General features: G+C 49.0%; 2 protein-coding genes across 3 annotated transcripts in view; one reads left to right on the top strand and one right to left on the bottom strand.

The window, feature by feature from the left end:
• The first annotated feature begins 10,541 nt into the window (after positions 1–10,541).
• Positions 10,542–26,096, top strand: TRMT1 (tRNA methyltransferase 1). Of its 2 annotated transcripts, none has more exons than XM_069767249.1 (17): positions 10,542–10,602; positions 12,450–12,673; positions 12,802–12,857; positions 13,520–13,659; positions 14,080–14,267; positions 20,055–20,170; positions 20,294–20,406; positions 20,913–21,061; positions 21,143–21,226; positions 21,585–21,654; positions 21,731–21,865; positions 21,957–22,039; positions 22,215–22,323; positions 22,975–23,051; positions 23,135–23,254; positions 24,638–24,749; positions 25,298–26,096. In XM_069767249.1, exons 2-17 carry the CDS (start codon positions 12,459–12,461, stop codon positions 25,403–25,405), a joined length of 1,875 nt encoding a protein of 624 aa, XP_069623350.1. In that variant the 5' UTR covers positions 10,542–10,602; positions 12,450–12,458; the 3' UTR covers positions 25,406–26,096. The 2 variants fall into 2 exon arrangements, with proteins under 2 accessions (XP_069623350.1, XP_069623349.1); XM_069767248.1 differs by having other exon boundaries at positions 10,547–10,573.
• MAN2B1 (mannosidase alpha class 2B member 1) overlaps positions 25,498–26,211 on the bottom strand; it is a 32,835-nt gene continuing 32,121 nt past the window's right edge. The window contains exon 24 of the mRNA XM_069767247.1: positions 25,498–25,731. Coding sequence (XP_069623348.1) covers positions 25,607–25,731 — 125 coding nt within the window. The 3' untranslated portion in view covers positions 25,498–25,606. The remainder of the gene's footprint in view (positions 25,732–26,211) is intronic.

Genomic DNA, 26,211 nt, shown 5'->3' with positions numbered 1-26,211 from the left:
TTGATTTCCGAATGACATGCAAAATTTGCTTTCATCAGAAAAAAGTACTTGGGACCACTTAGCAACAGTCCAGTGCTGCTTCTCTGTAGCCCAGGTTAGGCGCCTCTGCCGCTGTTTATGGTTCAAAAGTGGCTTTACCTGGGGAATGCGGCACCTGTAGCCCATTTCCTGCACACGCCTGTGCACGGTGGCTCTGGATGTTTCCACACCAGACTCAGTCCACTGCTTCCTCAGGTTCCCCAAGGTCTGGAATCGGTCCTTCTCCACAATCTTCCTCAGGGTCCGGTCTCCTCTTCTCGTTGTACAGCGTTTTCTGCCACATTGTTTCCTTCCAACAGACTTACCATTGAGGTGCCTTGATACAGCACTCTGGGAACAGCCTATTTGTTGAGAAATTTCTTTCTGGGTCTTACCCTCTTGCTTGAGGGTGTCAATGATGGCCTTCTTGACATCTGTCAGGTCGCTAGTCTTACCCATGATGGGGGTTTTGAGTAATGAACCAGGCAGGGAGTTTATAAAAGCCTCAGGTATCTTTTGCATGTGTTTAGAGTTAATTAGTTGATCCAGAAGATTAGGGTAATAGGTCGTTTAGAGAACCTTTTCTTGATATGCTAATTTATTGAGACAGGTTTTTTGGGTTATCAGGAGTTGTATGCCAAAATCATCAGTATTAAAACAATAAAAGACCTGACAAATTTCAGTTGGTGGATAATGAATCTATAATATATGAAAGTTTAATTGTAATCATTACATTATGGTAAATAATGAAATTTAACGCTATATGCTAATTTTTTGAGAAGGACCTGTATTTAAAAAAAACACATTCAGGAACTCTGTTAGGGTGGTTTCACACTTGCGTTTTTGTCTGCAGCGTTTTTTTTCAAAAAAACGCATGCGTTTTTTTTTCCTATCTTTAACATTGAAAACGCATGCGTTTTTTTGTGTACGCGTTTGGTCGCGATTTTTGACGCATGCGTTTTTTTACTGCATGCGTTCATTTTCTGAAATGCTACTTGTAGTATTTTTAGAAGCGTTTTTTGGACCAAAAAAAAACGCATGCGTTTTCATGCGTTTTTTTTGGGTCAAAAAATACATTGGAGTCAATGGGGACGCATGCGTTTTTTGGTGCATGCGTTTTTTGCGGTAAAAAACGCATGCGTTTTTTTATTAAAAAACCAGAAAACATACTGATATGCCACCCCCCAGCATAAAGGTGATAAAGGGAACCTAACCCTACCCCTAACCCTACCCCTAACCCTAAGGGATCCTAACCCTAACCCTAATCCCTTTATGGTTAGGGTTAGGGGTAGGGTTAGGGTTAGGGTTAGGATCCCTTAGGGTTAGGGTTAGGGGTAGGGTTAGGAGTAGGGTTAGGGGTAGGATCCCTTTAGGGTTAGTGTTAGGGGTAGGGTTAGGGGTAGGGTTAGGGTTAGGGTTAGGATCCCTTAGGGTTAGGGTTAGGGGTAGGGTTAGGGTTAGGGGTAGGATCCCTTAGGGTTAGGGTTAGGGTTAGGGTTAGGGGTAGGGTTAGGGGTAGGATCCCTACCCCTAACCCTACCCCTAACCCTAACCCTAACCCTAACTATTTCTGTTTATAGTGGGTTTTTTACTTTATTTTGATGATTGGCAGTTGTCACACATTTTTCTGCATGCGTTTAAAAAACGCAAACGCATGAAAAAACGCATGTAAACGCGGTAAAACGCCGCGTTTTTTTCACCACATGCAAAAACGCATGCGTCAAAAAAACGCAGCGTTTACACGCGTTTACATGCGTTTTTTCACCATGCGTTTTTTTGCGTTTTTTACCGCAAAAATGCACCCGAAAAAACGCCAATGTGAAACCAGCCTAAAGTCATTAGGCGCTTCACAGGAATTAATGCAACCTGGAAGGAAGAAATGAAAAATTAAAGAGCAGAGCATAGTTACCTGGGGGAAGAAGGCACTGCTGCCAAAACGCGCGTTGGGGTGGTGGCACCACAGCTTCCAGGTAACTATGCTCTGCAGAGGTTATAATTAAGTTTGCCTTGCAGTCCACTTTATGCATGTGTTGGTTCTCCCAAGTACTTTGAGTTACTACTCACCAGTTAGTGATTGGGCTTTTGTCTCTAACATATCATTATTTATTTATTCACATTTTTCCTCATTGAACTATGCATCATCTATATTACCCACTTTTGTGACATCTTGTGCAGCTGTGGTGCCCTTTGTTTCTGACCGGTTCTCTGTCTTCACCATGCAATCTAATTTCTAAATAAGCAGAGGAGGATCTAGACGGGAACAGAGCAGGACCTAGACAGGGGCAGAGGAGGACCTAGACGGGGCAGAGGAGGACCTAGGCTGGTTCAGAGAAGGACCTAGACATGGGCAGAGGAGGACCTAGACGGGGGCAGAGGAGGACCTAAGCTGGTTCAGAGCAGGACTAAGACAGGGGCAGAGGAGGACCTAGATGGGGGCAGAGGAAGATCTAGATGGGGCAGAGCAGGACCTAGACAGGGCAAAGCAGGACCTAGATGGGGGCAGAGTAGGACCTAGAAGGGGGGCAGAGCAGGACCTATACGGGGGCAGAGGAGGACCTAGATGGGGCAGAGGAGGACCTAGACAGGGGCAGAGGAGAACCTAGACGGGGGAGAGCAGGACCAAGAAGGGGGGAGGCAGAGCTGGACCTAGACAGGGACTACACTCTGGCACCTGGTACATTTGGAGGACAGGCCACCCCCTTTGGACTGTGCACCTTGAGAATCAGCTGGGGACGGATATGTCACCTAGCACGCACAACAGAGCTCAACCGTCCCAATAGACTATCATGAGATCTGTCCCCCTCTGTGGTATCATATCTGTATTACTCAGGCTGGATCAATGGAAACAGAACAAACAGGAGACAAAATGGGGAAGAAAAATGAGAGGAGGAAAAGGATAACGTGGGAGAAGAGAAAGACAAGGGGGATAGAATAAAGGGGAAATAAAGACAAGAGAAGAGGGAAAAAATACAAAGGAGGAGGGAAACAAATAAAGAGGAAACAAAGAAGGAAACCCAGTCACTGGAGGCCATTGTAGGGCTCTGTGCGTCCCCTCCTGTCCTGTTGCTGCACTAATGCTCCTCTATAGGGGACGTCCCGCAATCTCCGCTTAGTGTGGAATTTACATGTGAACAGTCCCTTAAAGCCACAATATAAAATCTGCGTCAGTCTGTCCGCCATGTGTCGGGTATAACCATCTGCGTCAGTCTGTCCGCTGTTGTGAGTTCTGTTTTTGGGCTCCCTCTGGTGGTTACTGATGGTACTGGGTGACTTGTCTTTCCTGGGTCTCTGGGTTCCACCTGTTCCATCAGGATATGGGAGTTTCCTATTTAACCTGGCTTTGCTGGCATTTCCTCGCCGGTTATCAATGTATCCAGTGTGTCTTGTTACCTCTGCTCCCTGCTCCTAGAACCTTCTGGTCAAGCTAAGTTTGGATTTTCCTGTTTTGGTGTTTTGCTTTATTTGGTTTTTAGTCCAGCCTGCAGATATGTGATTCTCTGCTGCTGGTTGCTCTAGTGGGCTGAAATTGCTCCTCATGTACCATGAGTTGGCACATGAGTTCAAGTAATTTCAGGATGGTTTTTTGAAGGGTTTTTCGCTGACCGCGCAGTTCACTTTTGTATCCTCTGCTATCTAGCTTTAGCTGGCCTCATTTTGCTGAAACTGTTTTCATACTGCGTATGTGCTTTCCTCTCATTTCACCGTCATTATATGTGGGGGGCTGCTATTTCTGGGGGGTATTTCTCTGGAGGCAAGAGAGGTCTGTGTTTCTTCTAATAGGGGTAGTTAGATCTTCGGCTGGAGCGAGACGTCTAGGATCATCGTAGGCACGTTCCCCGGCTACTTTTATTTGTGTGTTAGGTTCAGGGTCGCGGTCAGCTCAGGTTCCATCGCCCTAGAGCTTGTTTGTATCTGTGCTTGTCCTTTAGTGATCCCCTGCCATTGGGATCATGACAGTATAACCGGCCCACAAAGTGTTAATTGTATTGGCTGAAGTAGGAGGATAAGTAGTCTGAGGAAGTTTTTTTTTTTTTTTTCCCTCTTTCCCTCAGAGTTTGCTGCCTAGCCTTATTGCAGCCTGGCTACTTCCTCCTCCTCTTAATCTTTGAATGGCTCTGATCTCAGCTGTTTATCATGGACGTCCAGAGTTTGGCTTCCAGCCTGAATAATCTTGCCGCTAAGGTTCAAAATATACAGGATTTTGTTGTACATGCTCCTATGTCTGAACCTAGAATTCCTGTCCCAGAGTTTTTTTCTGGAGATAGATCTCGTTTTCTGAATTTTAGGAACAATTGCAAGTTGTTTCTTTCTTTGAAATCTCGCTCCTCGGGAGACCCTGCTCAGCAAGTCAAGATTATTATATCTTTCCTGCGGAGTGACCCTCAGGATTGGGCATTTGCATTGGCACCAGGGGACCCTGCGTTGCTTAATGCGGATGCGTTTTTTCTGGCATTGGGTTTGCTCTATGAGGAACCTAACCAAGAGATTCAGGCTGAAAAAGCTTTGTTGGCCCTCTCTCAGGGGCAAGATGAAGCAGAAATTTATTGTCAAAAATTTCGGAAGTGGTCGGTGCTTACTCAGTGGAATGAGTGCGCTCTGGCTGCAAAGTTCAGAGATGGCCTTTCTGAGGCCATTAAAGATGTTATGGTGGGGTTCCCTGCGCCTACTGGTCTGAATGAGTCTATGACTATGGCTATTCAGATTGATCGGCGTTTACGGGAGCGCAAACCTGTGCATCATTTGGCGGTGTCGTCTGAACCGTCACCTGAGATAATGCAATGTGATAGAATTCAGTCCAGAAGTGAACGGCAAAAGTATAGGCGGAAAAAAGGGTTGTGCTTTTATTGTGGTGATTCAGCTCATGTTATATCAGCATGCTCTAAACGCACAAAAAAGGTTGATAAGTCTGTTGCCATTAGTACTTTACAGTCTAAGTTCATTCTGTCTGTGTCTCTGATTTGTTCATTATCATCCATTTCCGTCGATGCCTATGTGGATTCAGGCGCTGCCCTGAGTCTTATGGATTGGTCATTTGCCAATCGCTGTGGGTTTAGTCTGGAGCCTCTGGAAGTCCCTATTCCTTTGAAGGGAATTGACTCTACACCTTTGGCTATGAATAAACCTCAGTACTGGACACAAGTGACCATGCGTATGACTCCCGTTCATCAGGAGGTGATTCGCTTCCTGGTACTGTATAATTTGCATGATGTCCTAGTGCTTGGTCTGCCATGGTTACAAACTCATAATCCAGTCCTTGACTGGAAATCAATGTCTGTGTTAAGCTGGGGTTGTCAGGGGGTTCATGATGATGCACCTCCAATTTCTATCGCTTCATCTACTCCTTCTGAGATTCCTGTGTTTTTGTCTGATTATCGGGATGTTTTTGAGGAGCCTAAGCTCAGTTCGCTTCCTCCTCACAGGGATTGCGATTGTGCTATAAATTTAATTCCAGGCAGTAAATTTCCTAAAGGTCGTTTGTTCAATCTGTCAGTGCCAGAGCATACTGCTATGCGGGATTATGTTAAGGAGTCCTTGGAAAAGGGACATATCCGTCCATCTTTGTCCCCTTTGGGAGCAGGTTTTTTTTTTCGTGGCCAAAAAAGATGGTTCCTTGAGGCCTTGTATAGATTATCGTCTTTTGAATAAGATTACCGTAAAATATCAGTATCCTTTGCCATTGTTGACTGATTTGTTTGCTCGCATTAAGGGGGCTAAATGGTTCACTAAGATTGATCTTCGGGGTGCGTATAATCTTATACGAATAAAGCAAGGTGATGAGTGGAAAACCGCATTTAATACGCCTGAGGGCCATTTTGAGTATTTGGTAATGCCTTTCGGACTTTCTAATGCTCCTTCAGTCTTCCAGTCCTTTATGCACGATATTTTCCGTGAATATCTGGATAAATTTATGATTGTGTATTTGGATGATATTTTGGTTTTTTCTGATGACTGGGAGTCTCATGTTCAGCAGGTCAGGAAGGTGTTTCAGGTCCTGCGGGCCAATTCCTTGTTTGTAAAAGGCTCAAAGTGTCTCTTTGGAGTCCAGAAGATTTCTTTCTTGGGGTATATTTTTTCCCCTTCTACTATTGAGATGGATCCCGTCAAGGTTCAGGCTATTTGTGACTGGACGCAGCCTACATCTCTTAAGAGTCTACAGAAGTTCTTGGGCTTTGCTAATTTCTATCGTCGTTTTATAACTAATTTTTCTAGTGTTGTTAAGCCTTTGACGGATTTGACTAAGAAGGGTGCTGATGTTGCTGATTGGTCTCCTGCGGCTGTGGAGGCCTTTCAGGAACTTAAGCGCCGGTTTTCTTCTGCTCCTGTGTTGCGTCAGCCAGATGTTTCGCTCCCTTTTCAGGTTGAGGTTGATGCTTCCGAGATTGGAGCGGGGGCGGTTTTGTCACAGAGAAGCTCCGATTGCTCAGTGATGAAGCCATGCGCGTTTTTTTCTAGAAAGTTTTCGCCGGCTGAGCGGAATTATGATGTTGGTAATCGGGAACTTTTGGCCATGAAGTGGGCATTTGAGGAGTGGCGTCATTGGCTAGAGGGTGCTAGACATCGTGTGGTGGTCTTGACTGATCACAAAAATTTGATTTACCTTGAGTCTGCCAGGCGTCTGAATCCTAGACAGGCTCGTTGGTCACTGTTTTTCTCTCGTTTCAATTTTGTGGTTTCATACCTGCCAGGTTCAAAGAATGTGAAAGCGGATGCTCTTTCTAGGAGTTTTGTGCCTGACTCCCTTGGAAATTCTGAACCCACTGGTATCCTTAGGGATGGGGTGATTTTGTCTGCTGTCTCCCCAGACTTGCGACGTGCTTTGCAGGAGTTTCAGACGGGTAAACCTGATCGTTGTCCGCCTGAGAGACTGTTTGTTCCGGATAATTGGACCAGTAGAGTCATCTCCGAGGTCCATTCTTCTGCGTTGGCAGGTCATCCTGGAATATTTGGTACTAGAGACTTGGTGGCCAGGTCTTTTTGGTGGCCTTCCTTGTCGAGGGATGTGCGTTCTTTTGTGCAGTCTTGTGAGGTTTGTGCTCGGGCTAAGCCTTGCTGTTCTCGGGCCAGTGGATTGTTGTCACCTTTGCCTATCCCGAAGAGGCCTTGGACGCACATTTCCATGGACTTTATTTCGGATCTCCCTGTCTCTCAAAAAATGTCCGTCATCTGGGTTGTGTGTGATCGCTTTTCTAAAATGGTTCATCTGGTCCCCTTGCCTAAGTTACCTTCCTCCTCTGAGTTGGTCCCTCTGTTTTTTCAGAACGTGGTTCGTTTGCATGGGATTCCTGAGAACATCGTTTCTGACAGGGGATCCCAGTTTGTGTCTAGATTTTGGCGGACGTTCTGTGCTAAGATGGGCATTGATTTGTCCTTTTCGTCTGCATTCCATCCTCAGACGAATGGCCAGACTGAACGAACTAATCAGACCTTGGAAACTTATTTAAGGTGTTTTGTTTCTGCTGATCAGGATGACTGGGTTACCTTTTTGCCGCTGGCCGAGTTTGCCCTTAATAATCGGGCTAGTTCTGCTACCTTGGTTTCTCCTTTCTTTTGTAATTCGGGGTTTCATCCTCGTTTTTCCTCTGGTCAGGTGGAACCTTCTGATTGTCCTGGAGTGGACATGGTGGTGGATAGGTTGCATCGGATTTGGAGTCATGTGGTGGACAATTTGAAGTTGTCCCAGGAGAAGGCTCAGCAGTTTGCTAATCGCCGTCGCCGCGTGGGTCCTCGACTTCTTGTTGGGGACTTGGTGTGGTTGTCTTCTCGTTTTGTTCCTATGAAGGTCTCTTCTCCTAAGTTCAAGCCTCGGTTCATCGGTCCCTATAGGATCTTGGAAATTCTTAACCCTGTGTCGTTTCGTTTGGATCTCCCGGCATCGTTTGCTATTCATAATGTGTTCCATCGGTCGTTGTTGCGGAAGTATGAGGTACCTGTTGTTCCTTCGCTTGAGCCTCCTGCTCCAGTGCTGGTGGAGGGAGAATTGGAGTATGTTGTGGAGAAGATCTTGGATTCTCGTGTTTCCAGACGGAAACTCCAGTATTTGGTCAAGTGGAAGGGTTATGGTCAGGAGGATAATTCTTGGGTGGTTGCCTCTGATGTTCATGCTGATGATTTGGTTCGCGCTTTTCATAGGGCTCATCCTGGTCGCCCTGGTGGTTCTCGTGAGGGTTCGGTGACCCCTCCTCAAGGGGGGGGTACTGTTGTGAGTTCTGTTTTTGGGCTCCCTCTGGTGGTTACTGATGGTACTGGGTGACTTGTCTTTCCTGGGTCTCTGGGTTCCACCTGTTCCATCAGGATATGGGAGTTTCCTATTTAACCTGGCTTTGCTGGCATTTCCTCGCCGGTTATCAATGTATCCAGTGTGTCTTGTTACCTCTGCTCCCTGCTCCTAGAACCTTCTGGTCAAGCTAAGTTTGGATTTTCCTGTTTTGGTGTTTTGCTTTATTTGGTTTTTAGTCCAGCCTGCAGATATGTGATTCTCTGCTGCTGGTTGCTCTAGTGGGCTGAAATTGCTCCTCATGTACCATGAGTTGGCACATGAGTTCAAGTAATTTCAGGATGGTTTTTTGAAGGGTTTTTCGCTGACCGCGCAGTTCACTTTTGTATCCTCTGCTATCTAGCTTTAGCTGGCCTCATTTTGCTGAAACTGTTTTCATACTGCGTATGTGCTTTCCTCTCATTTCACCGTCATTATATGTGGGGGGCTGCTATTTCTGGGGGGTATTTCTCTGGAGGCAAGAGAGGTCTGTGTTTCTTCTAATAGGGGTAGTTAGATCTTCGGCTGGAGCGAGACGTCTAGGATCATCGTAGGCACGTTCCCCGGCTACTTTTATTTGTGTGTTAGGTTCAGGGTCGCGGTCAGCTCAGGTTCCATCGCCCTAGAGCTTGTTTGTATCTGTGCTTGTCCTTTAGTGATCCCCTGCCATTGGGATCATGACAGTCCGCCATGTGTCGGGTATAACAATCTGTGTCAGTCTGTCCGCCATGTGTCGGGTATAACCATCTGCGTCAGTCTGTCCGCCATGTGTCGGGTATAACCACAGTGATGTCTATGTGGGCGACCAGTGTAGAAAGTCGGATACACCGACCCCTCAGTCACAGCTAGGACCGCTGTCTCACTAATGGACACCCTCATGTGATGTATTATCATTTTAATGACTATTTCACTCCAGGGCTGGTCTGTCCCTGGGTATAAATCATCATCTTTCCCCCATCTCACTCTACCCCTCCACCACATCTATCCATCAATGTCAATGGCTGCTCACTATCCCCAGTCCCACACGCCTGGTGCCTCGGAGTGATCCTCGACTCTGCCCTCTCTTTCAAGCCACATATCCAAGCCCTTGCCTCCTCCTGTCGTCTCAAACTCAAAAATATTTCCCGGATCTGTGCTTTCCTTGACCGCAACACTGCAAAAACGCTAGTGCATGCCCTTATCATCTCCCGCCTCAACTACTGCAACCTCCTACTCTCTGGACTCCCCTCTAGCACTCTGGCATCACTCCAATCCATCCTACACTCTGCTGCCCGACTAATCCACCTGTCCCCCCGCTATTCCCCAGCCTCTCCCCTGTGTCAAGCCCTTCACTGGCTTCCTATCGCCCAGAGACTCCAGTTCAAAACCCTCACACTGACATACAAAGCCATCCACAACCTGTCTCCTCCACACATCTGTGACATGGTCTCCCGGTACCTACCTACACGCGACCTCCGATCCTCCCAAGACCTCCTTCTCTACTCCCCTCTCATCTCTTCTTCCCATAACCGCATCCAAGACTTCTCCCGTGCTTCCCCCATACTCTGGAACTCTCTACCCCAACACATCAGACTTGCGCCTACCATAGAAACCTTCAAAAAGAACCTGAAGACTCATCTCTTCCGACAAGCCTACAGCCTGCAGTGATCCTCAACCTACTGAACAGCCGCACAGCCAGCTCTTCCCTCTCCTAGTGTATCCTCACCCACCCCCTGCAGACTGTGAGCCCTCGCGGGCAGGGTCCTCCCTCCTTATGTACTCGTGTGCCTTGTTAGCTGCTCATGTGTAATGTAATTGTCTATATTTGCCCCGTATTCACATGTAAAGCGCCATGGAATAAATGGCGCTATAAAAATGTATAATAATAATAATAATAATCGGGGGGCTTCTGGGGTCCGAACGTGGCGGAGAGTCAGGATTTTCCAGAATAAGTATCTCTGGATGATGACTGAGCCCCCGAGGTGTGACACCGACCCCTCAGTCACAGCTAGGACCGCTGTCTCACTAATGGACACCCTCATGTGATGTATTATCATTTTAATGACTATTTCACTCCAGGGCTGGTCTGTCCCTGGGTATAAATCCCTGTATAACAAGGTGCCATCACTTCAGCCTTCTGCATGCTGGCACCTGTGGTTCTACAACAAGAGCAAGGCGCAAAATATACAAAGAAAAAATCTCCATGGAGAAGAAAGCGCGCACGAAGAAAGTTTGATCCTCTTCGGACGCCGTCGGATTTGCGTTTGATTGGTTAGAAGGCGTCACGTGACGCGTCGGCCGGAGCAAGATGGCGGCGCCCAGGTGAACATGCTTTCCTGAGTGTTAGCGAGGTGATTGTATGAGGGGACCGGGGGGGATGCACCTGTGTGATGGCGGCGGAGGTGACCGAGTGACGGTGCACAGCCTGGAGGGAGGGGACGTGACCGGAGATGTCTGTGCGCAGAGCGCGCGGGTTTACAGCTGTTGCAACCCGACAACTCCTGCCTTGGCCTGACAACCGTCAGCCTGATGAGAGCTGTAGGCTAGAAACCGCTCTAAAGCCGCAGTGTGTACAATATATAGCCCCTGTGCACACAGCGCGGCGGAATGTGCAGAGCCAGCGTCAGTGGCGCCTCCTTCCGAGGGATTGTGCGCGTCGATGACTGTCAGCGCCCGCTACACCACGTCAGGGGCCGCCGCGCTCTGCTCATTGCATAGAGGAGATCATGTGACTGCGCGTCCGCGATGTGCACACTCCCCCCGGCCACAATCCAACTAGACGTGCACGGCTTCGGATTGTGTGAGGCCAGAAGCAGTCTAGTCGGATTGTGACCGGGGAAGTGAATATCGTGGACTTGCAGTCACCGGAGAATCCTCCCAGCACACACCGAGCGCGTGATGTGTCCACAAGGCTGCAGTCACGCTCAGTCACTACACACTTGTACTTTTAGACTGGACAATCCCTTTAAGTACCGGAGCAGATATCCATTGTTCAGCACCCAGTGTTGATGACCGATCCTACGTCAGCCGTGGACAAACCTCTTAGGCCGGCGTCACACTAGCGTATGGCATGTGATGCGAGAGCATCGGATGCGATATGCTAATGACCCTCGGCTCCTGCTTGCAGCAGAGCAGGAGCCGAGTGTCATGCGTCTGTGCTCCGAGCCTCTTGCACAGGGAGGATCGGAGCACAGCTGCGGAGGAGGCGGAGAAATGAATTTCTCCATCTCCTCCATTGCTGGGGTCCGCTTATAGCGCACATCACTCGGATGATATCCGAGTGGTGTGCGCTGTCTCACTCGCACCCATAGGCTTATATGGGTGCGAGTGAGCCGCGAGTTTTCCTCGGTCCGAGACAATCGCAGCATGCTGCGATTGTCTCGGACCGAGGAAAACGGCCGACAAAAAGTCGGCTGCTGGGAGCGGCCCCATAACTTAATATTGGTCCGAGTGCAATGCGATTTTTTTATCGCATTGTACTCGGCCGTTTTAAACGCCAGTGTGACGCCGGCCTTAAAGGCATGTTCACATAGGGTGGATACCCACAATGACTTTCAGCACCAGCAGAGTGGAAGTTTTTCGGTGGTTCAGACTTTATATCAGAAGTGGAATAATTTAATGCGCAGGTTTTAACCCTTTGGACTGTAGTTTAGATCTAAAAGAAATTATCCACATCCCCTCCCTTCTTATGGTTGTGATTTCTTACTCTTAAAGGTCCACGTACCGCTCCGGCCGGCGACTCTTCTGCTTCCTGTGACGTGATGTTGACGGAGCAGCTCCTTCTCTTCTGCTCAGCTTTATGAACAGAGCGCCACTACCGACATCATGTTTATTTCTGCATTGGGCTCAGCCAGATGTCAATCACATGACCTTGGCAGTGACGCTCTGTTGACAGTGAAGTGAAAGAGAAGGAGCTGCTCTGTCAATGTGACGTCACAGCAAGCAGGAGAATGGCCGTCAGGAGCCTGGAGAGATTGTGGCATGGCAGAACAGGCAGGCAGTTCACAACTACGTGCCCTATAGAAAAAACAGGCTGTGTCTGATATTCCAGTGAAGGAGACTGAGCTGCAGTACTAGATGCAACCACAGGCAAGAGTGGTGCTGTCCTACTAGTAGAAAGCTACATGGAGAATCTCCAGGAACTGGACAGCCCCTAGATCTGTAACCAGTGCTGCTACTGATACATTTTCCCCTTCAGTTCCGTCTGATGATCTCCATCGCTTATCGGCTCCATTCTCTCCCGCTGAGGGCTTCAGTCTTCACTTCCAAAAGTCTGACAAGGATTTCCTGTGCGTTCATGATGGAGGGGGCTGCACCCACCCAAGAAGAGACTGTTATCACAGAGGGGAAAGCCAATGTCATCTATCCCAGCGCCAACCAAGTGTTTTATAACCCAGTGCAGGAGTTCAACCGAGACCTGACGTAAGTGGAATCGTGCCCTGGGGGGTTTCAGTAATGGGCCGAGATGCATCGTAAAGGCAGGGTGATAGTCTGTATCTTCATTTATGCACGTGGCACATCTGCTTTACATTCTTCTGTTTTGTCCTCAGTTGTGCTGTCCTCACAGAGTTTGCTCGCATGCAGCTGGCGGAGAAAGGCATCGACTGTGAGTATGAGGCTTCTGTAATGCCCCTGCACAGGCAGGATTTACTGCAAGAGCAGACCCTGGACAGGACTTGTGTCTGGGCACACGCTACATATACATTCATAAGATACACACATGCATTGTTACAATATTTCCATGTTATTTACAGATTTGTGATGTTCAGTTTTAAAAAGTGTAAAAAGAATATGATTATTGTGATTTCTTCGTTTTTTACTTTGAAAATAAAAATTACATCTTTATGTTCTATCCCTAAAATAAAAGTATGTAGAAGTGTACAGATATGTAGAGATGTATCTCTATGTACCAGTACGATATGCCTGTATAGAAGGAGAGGAATGCTATTTAGATCTTTAGGCAGAGTAAATCCTCAATCTGTAGCTCATTCCTAGGCTCACTATCTGCCATGCTAGGGGTTGTGACTTTGAATCCTGAGATTATACTTCAATAAAAGCAAATGCTTAACTAACCATAAAGGCATCTACAGAGCACAGACCAGGGGTCATGCCCCCAATGTGGGAGAAAACTGCATGATCTCTTGCAGTGTCCCGACTGAGGTACATGCAATGCGACCGACCCCCTTCTCCACATGGGCCCCTGCATATTTTGGGTTAGAGTCCCTGTCTCCTTATCCTGAGGTGTCTGTATTTTCTTTTCTCCTGCAGTGGTGGTGCCAGGGGAGAAGGAGCAGCAGAAAGTGGTGGTGGATCTGTCAGATAATGGAGAGGACTGTGAGATATCTGCCCCTGATGATAATCCTGCTCCTGCAGAGCGGCGCCGTGTGACTGTAGGAGAGTCCTGTCCAGTGAGTGCTCAGTAATATGTCAGGAGGGCATCTCCAAGATCCGTGCCAAATACCTGATTAAGCAGCTGGCACAGGATTTTTGATTTTGGCTAAATGTTTTTTTTCTTTTAATTAAAAAACCAACCAATGGGGGGTAAGGGATCGTGCAGACGTCCGTGGATTTCAGTCCGATCTCACACCACAATGCACTGAGAGGTCTCTGGTCTCTCGACCCGAATGTGACAGTCTCATAGAAACATTATGACCCTTCAGAGCTGGGGTTGGGAGAGCCGCCGACCAGTCCGTGCACAGGCAGTCCATGCTCGGACCGAGGCACAGACATCTGCATGAGCCCCAAGAAAGCACAAATAAGTGGACACATGTTCTTAGTTCCTCTCAACCTAATTTCTGGACTTGTATCTCCCACCATTTCTCTGTCAGGAGGGTCTGCGGGTCCTGGAGGGTCTGGCCGCGTCTGGGCTCCGTTCCATCCGTTTTGCCCTGGAGGTGCCTGGGCTGCAGAGCATTGTGGCCAATGACTTCTCTGCCAGTGCGGTGGAGCTGATCAAGAGAAACATCCAGTTCAATGGCGTAGAACAGCTTGTGAGTGCCAGCTATAGTGATGCCAGGTGAGCCCACGGGGATAATGAAGGGGACACCAAGCCTGGAACTTAAAATCAAAAGTTTCTATGCAATCGAATAGATGACAAATGGCGGATGGAGGTGGCAATGGCTTTTGGAAGAAAGGAGGGACTCACTGCTTTAATGTTAAAGGTTGCAATTTGGAGAAGATATATACCTGCCCCAATCCTGCCTTCCTTGCACGGGGGAAGGGGCACTTGTGCAAGATACCCATTTACACTGTTGCCTCATTGCTGACCCATGTTGGTGCCGAGGAGGCAGATTTTGGACCACTTTCTTGAAGTGCCCCCATTGGAGTGTCGGGCCAAGTATTACTTTCCCGCCATCACAGCCATTGCTATTGGACATTGCAGTGATATTTTGGACTCTACAGGTCCTTCTCAAAAAATTAGCATATAGTGTTAAATTTCATTATTTACCATAATGTAATGATTACAATTAAACTTTCATATATTATAGATTCATTATCCACCAACTGAAATTTGTCAGGTCTTTTATTGTTTTAATACTGATGATTTTGGCATACAACTCCTGATAACCCAAAAAACCTGTCTCAATAAATTAGCATATTTCACCCATCCAATCAAATAAAAGTGTTTTTTAATAACAAACAAAAAACCAACAAATAATAATGTTCAGTTATGCACTCAATACTTGGTCGGGAATCCTTTGGCAGAAATGACTGCTTCAATGCGGTGTGGCATGGAGGCAATCAGCCTGTGACACTGCTGAGATGTTATGGAGGCCCAGGATGCTTCAATAGCGGCCTTAAGCTCATCCAGAGTGTTGGGTCTTGCGTCTCTCAACTTTCTCTTCACAATATCCCACAGATTCTCTATGGGGTTCAGGTCAGGAGAGTTGGCAGGCCAATTGAGCACAGTAATACCATGGTCAGTAAACCATTTACCAGTGGTTTTGGCACTGTGAGCAGGTGCCAGGTCGTGCTGAAAAATGAAATCTTCATCTCCATAAAGCATTTCAGCCGATGGAAGCATGAAGTGCTCCAAAATCTCCTGATAGCTAGCTGCATTGACCCTGCCCTTGATGAAACACAGTGGACCAACACCAGCAGCTGACATGGCACCCCACACCATCACTGACTGTGGGTACTTGACACTGGACTTCAGGCATTTTGGCATTTCCTTCTCCCCAGTCTTCCTCCAGACTCTGGCACCTTGATTTCCGAATGACATGCAAAATTTGCTTTCATCAGAAAAAAGTACTTGGGACCACTTAGCAACAGTCCAGTGCTGCTTCTCTGTAGCCCAGGTCAGGCGCCTCTGCCGCTGTTTATGGTTCAAAAGTGGCTTTACCTGGGGAATGCGGCACCTGTAGCCCATTTCCTGCACACGCCTGTGCACGGTGGCTCTGGATGTTTCCACACCAGACTCAGTCCACTGCTTCCTCAGGTTCCCCAAGGTCTGGAATCGGTCCTTCTCCACAATCTTCCTCAGGGTCCGGTCTCCTCTTCTCGTTGTACAGCGTTTTCTGCCACATTGTTTCCTTCCAACAGACTTACCATTGAGGTGACTTGATACAGCACTCTGGGAACAGCCTATTTGTTGAGAAATTTCTTTCTGGGTCTTACCCTCTTGCTTGAGGGTGTCAATGATGGCCTTCTTGACATCTGTCAGGTCGCTAGTCTTACCCATGATGGGGGTTTTGAGTAATGAACCAGGCAGGGAGTTTATAAAAGCCTCAGGTATCTTTTGCATATGTTTAGAGTTAATTAGTTGATTCAGAAGATTAGGGTAATAGGTCGTTTAGAGAACCTTTTCTTGATATGCTAATTTATTGAGACAGGTTTTTTGGGTTATCAGGAGTTGTATGCCAAAATCATCAGTATTAAAACAATAAAAGACCTGACAAATTTCAGTTGGTGGATAATGAATCTATAATATATGAAAGTTTAATTGTCATCATTACATTATGGTAAATAATGAAATTTAACACTATATGCTAATTTTTTGAGAAGGACCTGTACATGTACCAAAAGAAACTATGTTCTGACATTGCGGGTGGAGCTGGGCACATATATAATAATATGATTAACATTCACAGGAATGCGGTTGTGTCACTGAGTCGCCTCCCCTGGAATTATCTGTAATTGCTGTTTATTACTTGTGTACTTGGAAACAATGGACACAACGTTCCTGCCATCGTAAACCACTTGGCTATGTGCACACGTATTCTAGGTCCACTGCGGATTTTTCTGCAGCGGATTTGATAAATCCGCAGTGGAAAACCGCTGCGGATTTACCGCGGTTTTTCTGCAGTTTTCACTGCGGTTTTACCACTGCGGTTTTCCATAGGTGCAGTTGTAAAACCGCTGCGGAATCCGCAGAAAGAAGTGACATGCTGCGGAATGTAAACCGCTGCATTTCCGCGCATTTTTTTCCGTAGCATGTGCACAGCGTTTTTGGTTTCCTATAGGTTTACATTGAACTGTAAACTCATGGGAAACTGCTGCGGATCCGCAGCTGCGGAAACGCTGCGGATGCGCAGCAAAATCCGTATCCTGTGCACATATCCTTTAGGTTGTGTGTATTCCTCGAAGGCACCACTAGGGGGAGTGAGGGAGCTTAGTGCACGTGTACAGGCCTCACTGCTCCCTCTGGTGGTGAGTGCGGGCATATGTCCAGGCCTCACTGCTCCCTCTGGTAGTGACCATGTATTTCTACAGGCCTCACTGCTCCCTCTGGTGGTGACTGCGTGTATTTGTACATGCCTCACTTCTCACTCTGGTGGTGACCGTGTATTTATATAGGCCTCACTGCTCCCTCTGGTGGTGACCGTGTATTTATATAGGCCTCACTGCTCCCTCTGGTGGTGACCGTGTATTTATATAGGCCTCACTGCTCCCTCTGGTGGTGACTGCGTGTATATATCCAAGCCTCACTGCTCCCTCTGGTGGTGACTGCGTGTATATATCCAGGCCTCACTGCTCCCTCTGGTGGTGACCGTGTATTTATATAGGCCTCACTGCTCCCTCTGGTGGTGACTGCGTGTATATATCCAAGCCTCACTGCTCCCTCTGGTGGTGACTGCGTGTATATATCCAGGCCTCACTGCTCCCTCTGGTGGTGACTGCGTGTATATTTCCAGGCCTCACTGCTCCCTCTGGTGGTGACTGCGTGTATATTTCCAGGCCTCACTGCTCCCTCTGGTGGTGACTGCGTGTATATATCCAAGCTTCACTGCTCCCTCTGGTGGTGACTGCGTGTATATTTCCAGGCCTCACTGCTCCCTCTGGTGGTGACTGCGTGTATATTTCCAGGCCTCACTGCTCCCTCTGGTGGTGACTGCGTGTATATTTCCAGGCCTCATTGCTCCCTCTGGTGGTGACTGCGTGTATATATCCAGGCCTCACTGCTCCCTCTGGTGGTGACTGCGTGTATATATCCAAGCTTCACTGCTCCCTCTGGTGGTGACTGCGTGTATATATCCAAGCTTCACTGCTCCCTCTGGTGGTGACTGCGTGTATATATCCAGGCCTCACTGCTCCCTCTGGTGGTGACTGCGTGTATATATCCAGGCCTCATTGCTCCCTCTGGTTGTGACTGCATGTGTATGCCCAGGCCTCACTGCACACTCTGGTGGTGACTGCATGTGTATGCCCAGGCTTCACTGCACTCTCTGGTGGTGACCGTGTGTATGTCCCGGCCTCACTGCACCCTCTTGTGGTGACTGCGGGTATATGTCCAGTCTTCACTGCGCTCTCTGGTGGTGACTGTGTATATATCTAGGCCTCACTGCTCCCCCTGGTGGTGACTGTATATATCTAGGCCTCACTGCTCCCCCTGGTGGTGACTGTATATATCCAGGCCCCACTGCTCCTTCTGGTGGTGACTGTATATATCCAGGCCTCACTGCTCCCCCTGGTGGTGACCGTGTGTATGCCCAGGCCTCACTGCTCCCTCTGGTGGTGACTGCATGTGTATGCCCAGGCCTCACTGCACCCTCTGGTGGTGACCGTGTGTATGTCCAGACCTCACTGCTCCCTCTGGTGGTGACTGCATGTGTATGTCCAGGCCTCACTGCTCCCTCTGGTGGTGACTGCGTGTATATATCCAGGCCTCACTGCTCCCTCTGGTGGTGACTGCGTGTATATATCCAAGCTTCACTGCTCCCTCTGGTGGTGACTGCGTGTATATATCCAAGCTTCACTGCTCCCTCTGGTGGTGACTACGTGTATATATCCAAACTTCACTGCTCCCTCTGGTGGTGACTGCGTGTATATTTCCAGGCCTCACTGCTCCCTCTGGTGGTGACTGCGTGTATATATCCAGGCCTCACTGCTCCCTCTGGTGGTGACTGCATGTGTATGCCCAGGCCTCACTGCTCCCTCTGGTGGTGACTGCGTGTATATTTCCAGGCCTCACTGCTCCCTCTGGTGGTGACTGCGTGTATATTTCCAGGCCTCATTGCTCCCTCTGGTGGTGACTGCGTGTATATATCCAGGCCTCACTGCTCCCTCTGGTGGTGACTGCGTGTATATATCCAAGCTTCACTGCTCCCTCTGGTGGTGACTGCGTGTATATATCCAAGCTTCACTGCTCCCTCTGGTGGTGACTGCGTGTATATATCCAGGCCTCACTGCTCCCTCTGGTGGTGACTGCGTGTATATATCCAGGCCTCATTGCTCCCTCTGGTTGTGACTGCATGTGTATGCCCAGGCCTCACTGCACACTCTGGTGGTGACTGCATGTGTATGCCCAGGCTTCACTGCACTCTCTGGTGGTGACCGTGTGTATGTCCCGGCCTCACTGCACCCTCTTGTGGTGACTGCGGGTATATGTCCAGTCTTCACTGCGCTCTCTGGTGGTGACTGTGTATATATCTAGGCCTCACTGCTCCCCCTGGTGGTGACTGTATATATCTAGGCCTCACTGCTCCCCCTGGTGGTGACTGTATATATCCAGGCCCCACTGCTCCTTCTGGTGGTGACTGTATATATCCAGGCCTCACTGCTCCCCCTGGTGGTGACCGTGTGTATGCCCAGGCCTCACTGCTCCCTCTGGTGGTGACTGCATGTGTATGCCCAGGCCTCACTGCACCCTCTGGTGGTGACCGTGTGTATGTCCAGACCTCACTGCTCCCTCTGGTGGTGACTGCATGTGTATGTCCAGGCCTCACTGCTCCCTCTGGTGGTGACTGCGTGTATATATCCAGGCCTCACTGCTCCCTCTGGTGGTGACTGCGTGTATATATCCAAGCTTCACTGCTCCCTCTGGTGGTGACTGCGTGTATATATCCAAGCTTCACTGCTCCCTCTGGTGGTGACTACGTGTATATATCCAAACTTCACTGCTCCCTCTGGTGGTGACTGCGTGTATATTTCCAGGCCTCACTGCTCCCTCTGGTGGTGACTGCGTGTATATATCCAGGCCTCACTGCTCCCTCTGGTGGTGACTGCATGTGTATGCCCAGGCCTCACTGCTCCCTCTGGTGGTGACTGCATGTGTATGCCCAGGCCTCACTGTACCCTCTGGTGGTGACCGTGTGTATGTCCAGGCCTCACTGCTCCCTCTGGTGGTGACTGCATGTGTATGTCCAGGCCTCACTGCTCCCTCTGGTGGTGACTGTGTGTATATATCCAGGCCTCACTGCTCCCTCTGGTGGTGACTGCATGTGTATGTCCAGGCCTCACTGCTCCCTCTGGTGGTGACTGTGTATATATCCAGGCCTCACTGCTCCCTCTGGTGGTGACTGCATGTGTATGCCCAGGCCTCACTGTTCCCTCTGGTGGTGACTGTGTGTTATTATTCCTGTAGGATGCTGATGTATAACCGGATGGGAAAACACGATCGCTTCGATGTTATCGATCTCGATCCCTATGGCAGCCCCGCCATGTTCCTGGATGCAGCGGTGCAGAGTGTCGGTGAAGGAGGTAGATGGCGCCGTTTTCTTTAGGAACCCTTCATTTGTGCTGAGGAGTTCCACCATGAAGGCATCTGTACTGATAGAGATACCATGTTCTCACCTCCCGTTACATATTGTGTCTCCTCTGCAGGGCTGCTCTGTGTTACCTGCACTGACATGGCCGTGCTCGCAGGTAACAGCGGGGAGACATGCTACGGCAAATATGGCTCCATGTCCCTGAAGTCCAGATTCTGCCATGAAATGGTGAGAGTGATAGATATAGCGTGCACTCTGTCAGAGAATTGGGATGCAGGTGCAACGGACCGAATGGTCCCGTAAATAGCCAAATATAAATTTCACCGCACTCTCAAAGGGAATATAATGCCAAATTTTTAACAAATTTATTAAATGTGTTCAGGGAGCATAACAGAATATTTCAAAATTTTTTTTGAAATATTCCGTTATGCTCCCTGAACACATTTAATAAATTTGTTAAAAATTTGGCATTATATTCCCTTTGAGAGTGCGGTGAAATTTATATTTGGCTATGAAATGGTGAGAGACGGTAGTAGGTGTGAGATTTTGGGATCGTCCACTGTGCATGTACCGACATTCCTGGACCAGTTCTTATAGTGATAGACTAGTGCTTTTAATGCCACTAGGTGGCGCTGTACTCTTGCACTGTCTACAGTTTCCCAAGTTACATTGTGCACCGCTTCTATTTAGGCGCCTCATTGTAGATGATCCTCGTTATTTTCCGCCTTCCCCAGGCCCTGCGTATCCTCCTACACAGCGTAGATCTGCGCGCCAATTGTTATCAGCGTTACATTGTTCCTCTGCTCAGCGTCTCCGCCGACTTCTACATCCGAGTGTTTGTGCGAGTCTTCACTGGACAGGCCAAGGTAAAGATGTCCGCCAGGTGAGTGCTGCTCCGGAGACTGCGCAAGTGCATCTATAACTAAAAAAAAATAACCGTAACCCCCCCCATTTATCTCCATAGTAAACAAGCCCTGGTGTACAATTGTGTGGGCTGCGGAACGTACCATCTGCAGCGGATGGGGAGAGCCGTCGCTCATGGAAACAAGTGAGTTGCTTCAATGACTGGGAAATTTACATAAATCGCAGGTCAGTAAGGTGAGACTACATATCAAAGAGCTTTGACGGAAACCTATAAAGCCTCTTCGCCCACGGGAACTTCATACATCGGGCAAGGGCGTATGGAGAACACTTTTAAGGCCATTCAACCACTAAAAACCGCACAAAGCGTGTTTTTTCCCAGGCCCATCGGCAATGACGTAATTGTTGGGTAATTACAGCCACTCACTGCAGAATATTGGCTGTAGCCTGAAGTGGCTGATAACAGCGAGCACAGCTCGGAGTCTGCAGGGCTCCTGGTGGCCATTGGGGCCGGAGTTAATGGATGTCACGCTCTCATTGCGCAGTATGAAGTACTCGGCCGGGTCCGGGCCTCCTGTGGGGACAAGCTGCGAGTTCTGCAGACAGAAGCACCAGGTAGGGAGACTGCCCGTTATATGGTGGCCGTCGGTCCTGCACCCGCCGCCCCGTGTTACCCTGTCTTGCGTTTCAGGTCGGAGGACCCCTCTGGGCCGAGCCCCTCCACGATGTAACATTCGTACAGAAAGTCCTGACGGCGTCAGAGAAAAACCCCAAACGCTTCAAGACCTCGGACAGGATAGAGGGAATGCTGAGCATGGTGACCGAGGTCCGAGAGCGCCCCCTACTGGACATTCCCTGGCAGAGCCATACTCTCGCTCACCCGCCTGCTGATTGCGGTTAATCTTATTTTTCGGCAGGAGCTGAATATCCCTTTATATTACACCCTGGACAACCTGAGCAGCACCGTCCGCTGTAACACGCCATCGCTGCTGCAGTTCAGGTGAGTTCCTGCATCCCTTCCTTATGTTTGCAGCAGTGCCATAAAGCGGTTGTGCAGCGCCCCTCATGTCTGCGTCCAGCATGGAGTGACGCTGCTCCCTGTGAGCACAGGGACAGGATTCCTGGCGGCGGCATCTATCGAGAGGTGGTACACAATCACTAACCCTGTCTTCCAGGTCTGCCCTGCTGCATGCTGGGTATAAAGTCTCGCTGTCGCACGCCTGCCAGAACGCCATCAAAACTGACGCTCCGCCCTCCGTGATCTGGGACGTAATGAGATGCTGGGTGAGCCACTTTACGAGTCTTGTATTTCTTCATCTGCACAAATCTTACAGGTTTTCTAGTTTTTGAAAAAACACTTTTGCCCCGCTGCAGTTTTAAGTAAAAAAAAAAGTGTCTTTACTCATCCTCCCCAGGTCCAGTGCTGCCTGTTATCTGCAGCGCTGATGTCACCGACAGTGCTGTAACCAATCACTGAACTCAGTGATCAGCTGCAGCGTTGCAAACAATAACTGGAAGCAGCGGTGGAGCGTCAACACTGGACCTGGGGAAGGCGAGTGAATAAAATATGCATTTGGGTCCAAAACTGAAAAATCCCTATAAAGGATGATTCGTGAAAGTCCTCAGTTATAAATTCTGTTCTGCACCTAAATCTGAGTGACGGCCAGCATGGTCTCTGTCGGGGGGGTCCTAAATTCCAGTGGGCTTATTAATGACCGTAATCAAGCTGTTACACGTTCTGCAGCAGCTTGTAATGGACTTTGTAGCTGCTGCAGCACCTCTTTAGAACGAGAAGGAAGAGGTTCCTATTAATCAATGAGTGATATGAGATTATAGCCATGGGGCCATATGCCGGATTATCAGGATTTAGGGACCATGAAGTGTCGGATTACAGAGTGTCAGTGTCACACGGAGATGTGATTATGTCCCGAACAGGAGAAACTGAATCCAGTGAAAAGGGAGAAGCTGTCGGAGAGCTGCCCGGCCCACCACATCCTCGGGACAGAGCCCAGGTAGGTGTGCGGTGCCTCTTATGGCCGTCAATCGCACACGAGAACCCCGTCCCTCCTCTTTAATCTGGGGGAATTATTTGCAGGATTGAGGCGAATTTTGAAATCCGACAGGATGCAAATCCCAACTCGCGACGGATGGGCTTAAAGAGATTTCAGGAAAATCCAGAGGCCAACTGGGGTCCAAAAGCCAGAGCCAAGGCGGGGTACGTACCAAGTCCATCACACAGGGCTAATAATGGTGCCATGCGGGGCACAACGCTCCAAAACGATGGCCCCGCAGTATTCAGCAACTATACTGTGCACATCCACAATCTGACAGTACAGCTCAGGATGATGAGGGTTGTAGGTGAGTGTTGTATGCTGAGTGCGGGGGATTGTAGGTGAAGGTTGTAGGCTGAGTGCGGGGGATTGTAGGTGAAGGTTGTAGGCTGAGTGCCGGAGGTTGTAGGCTGAGTGCGGGGGGTTGGAGGCGAGGGTTGTAGGCTGAGTGTGGGGGCTGTAGGTGAAGGTTGCAGGCTGAGTGCGGGAGGTTGTAGGTGAAGGTTGCAGGCTGGGTGCGGGGGGTTGGAGGCGAGGGTTGTAGGCTGAGTGTGGGGGTTGTAGGTGAGGGTTGTAGGCTGAGTGGGGGGTTGTAGGTGAAGGTTGTAGGCTGAGTGCGGGGGTTGTAGGTGAGGGTTGTAGGTGAGGGTTGTAGGCTGAGTGCAGGAGGTTGTAGGTGAAAATTGTAGGCTGAGTGGGGGGTGTTGTAGGTGAAGGTTGTAGGCTGAGTGGGGGGTTGTAGGTGAGGGTTGTAGGTGAAGGTTGCAGGCTGAGTGCGGGGGGTTGTAGGTGAAGGTTGCAGGCTGAGTGCGGGGGGTTGTAGGTGAAGGTTGCAGGCTGAGTGCGGAGGGGTTGTAGGTGAGGGTTGTAGGCTGAGTGCGGGGGTTGGAGGCGAAGGTTGTAGGCTGAGTGTGGGGGGTTGTAGGTGAGGGTTGTAGGCTGAGTGCGGTGGGTTCTAGGTGAAGGTTGCAGGCAGAGTGGGGGGGGTTGTAGGTGAAGGTTGCAGGCAGAGTGGAGGTGTTGTAGGTGAAGGTTGCAGGCAGAGTGCGGGGGGTTGTAGGTGAGGGTTGCAGGCTGAGTGCGGGGGTTTGTAGGTGAGGGTTGTAGGCAGAGTGCAGGGGGTTGTAGGCGAGGGTTGCAGGCTGAGTGCGGGTGTTGTAGGTGAGGGTTGTAGGCTGAGTGCGGGGGGGGGGGGGGTTGTAGGTGAAGGTTGCAGGCAGAGTGGGGGGGGTTGTAGGTGAAGGTTGCAGGCAGAGTGGGGGGGGTTGTAGGTGAAGGTTGCAGGCAGAGTGGGGGGGGGTTGTAGGTGAAGGTTGCAGGCAGAGTGGGGGGGGTTGTAGGTGAAGGTTGCAGGCTGAGTGCGGGTGTTGTAGGTGAGGGTTGCAGGCTGAGTGCGGGTGTTGTAGGTGAGGGTTGCAGGCTGAGTGCGGGGGGGGGGGGGGGAGGTTGTAGGCTGAGTGCGGGGGGGGGGGGGGGGGTTGTAGGTGAGTGCTGTGGTCTGGTGTTGCTTCATATTGGAATCACTGATGCCGAATGGTCTCCTCCAGGGGAGGAATATCGACGACTCTGGATGAGAGGAGGAAACATAATCAGAGCAAGAGGAAAGTCGCCCCAGAAGATCTGAGCCTTAAACAGTTCACGTGTAAGAAATACAAACAGGTGAGTGGCTGGGACTTGTGGTTCTAGATATGAGCCAGCAATGCATAATATATAACCACCCCTGTAATGCACACTCCCTGCCAGCAGGAGGCAATATACAGACACCCAGCAATAGATGCTGGAAGAGCAGCCACCGTGCAAGAAGGGGGTGTCTGCATTTAGCCTCAGTGCAGCAGAATCTGCATCCATCTTTTCTGACTGGACCGGGTGACTTTTTTTTATTATTATTTTTACTCTCCTTCCAGAGCCTTAATTTTTTTTTTCCCCATTACCCTATGAGGCTCATTATTTTGTGGGACTCGTTTGTTATAAATAATCTTTAACTTTACTATATAATGTACAGAAAAAAAAGTGAAAAATTGTTATGGTCTCAGGATTTGTCTTCTAAAAGTGACTTGGTGAAATGATTGTCAGTGTGATTATGGTGGGACCGAACGAGTATGGTTTAATTTTATTAAGTGGTTAAAAAAAATAAAATATATATATTTTTTTTAGATCCTGTCCAATATGCGCCAGTATCTGATTTTTCCCCTCTTTGCCTTCTCCAGGGTACTTGTGACTTGGGCGATGGCTGCCGCTACTCGCATTCTCTGGAGGACTCTGGGGGGTGTCCCGGGACCCCTCTTCCATCAGGAGATAATACCACAACCACCTGAGGGCGCCGTGATATTATCTACTACCGCACGGCTTCTCGGACTCTGGATGGACACTTCTGGTTTTTAGCGTTTCCTTGGAAAGGAAAATTACATTTTTTTTTTCTTTGAAAATAGATTTTATTTGACCCCCGTCCCACAGAGTACAAGGTATTGTTAGTAAGGCATCTGCGGAGACCCCCATAGGGGGACGGCTGTGATGAACTACCCCCAACCGGCGTGTTTTCTGTACTGGACAGTAGCCAGGAAGGTGCGGATCTCCATGGGGTTCAGTGTGATGTTTGTGGGGTCCAGGAACAAAGACTCATCTCCTCGGGGCAAATCAGAAGCTGCAAAGAAAAAAAACAGATTAATATATTGGAGTAGAATCAGCTTCATTAAAGGGTATGAATACTTTTGCAACCAATGTTTTTAAACACTACGCATCAAACTTATCCTACAGCGCCTTGAGGAAGATGATGACTAAAGGCCGAGACTCAACCAGGGAGATGCATCGCTCGGCATAGGAGCTGCAGACCGAAAACGGTGTTTTGTATGTTTTTTTTTTTTCTTCCCTAGGTGGACCGGGGGGTGTTGGGTTTTGCAGAGGAACAAATACAGCCTTTAACACAAGCTGCCTGTGTCTGAGGCCAAAAATCTGATGTTATTACAGCAAAGCTTTTGTTTTGATCCATTAAAACCTACATAAAATGGTCACTTTTTCAATCTTTTTCCTGAATTTGTGATACATCAGTTTGTCCTTTCCCCCCCCCCCCCGAGCTGCGCTCAGAATTCTGCACCGCCATCTGTAAGCAGTGATAGGATTTGGT

Source organism: Ranitomeya imitator, chromosome 4, assembly GCF_032444005.1.
Source record: "Ranitomeya imitator isolate aRanImi1 chromosome 4, aRanImi1.pri, whole genome shotgun sequence".
NCBI classification, from domain to species: domain Eukaryota; kingdom Metazoa; phylum Chordata; class Amphibia; order Anura; family Dendrobatidae; genus Ranitomeya; species Ranitomeya imitator.
Note: the sequence above shows the minus strand (reverse complement) of the source record. Positions and strands in the feature narration are given on the sequence as shown.

Bases quoted from the DNA above. Each gene is read 5' to 3' on its own strand.
- TRMT1 (XM_069767249.1), top strand. From the start codon at position 12,459: ATGATCTCCATCGCTTATCGGCTCCATTCTCTCCCGCTGAGGGCTTCA. The intron at 23,052-23,134 runs GTAGGTGTGCGG...AATTATTTGCAG, and splicing joins ATCCTCGGGACAGAGCCCAG to GATTGAGGCGAATTTTGAAA. The intron at 24,750-25,297 runs GTGAGTGGCTGG...TGCCTTCTCCAG, and splicing joins CGTGTAAGAAATACAAACAG to GGTACTTGTGACTTGGGCGA.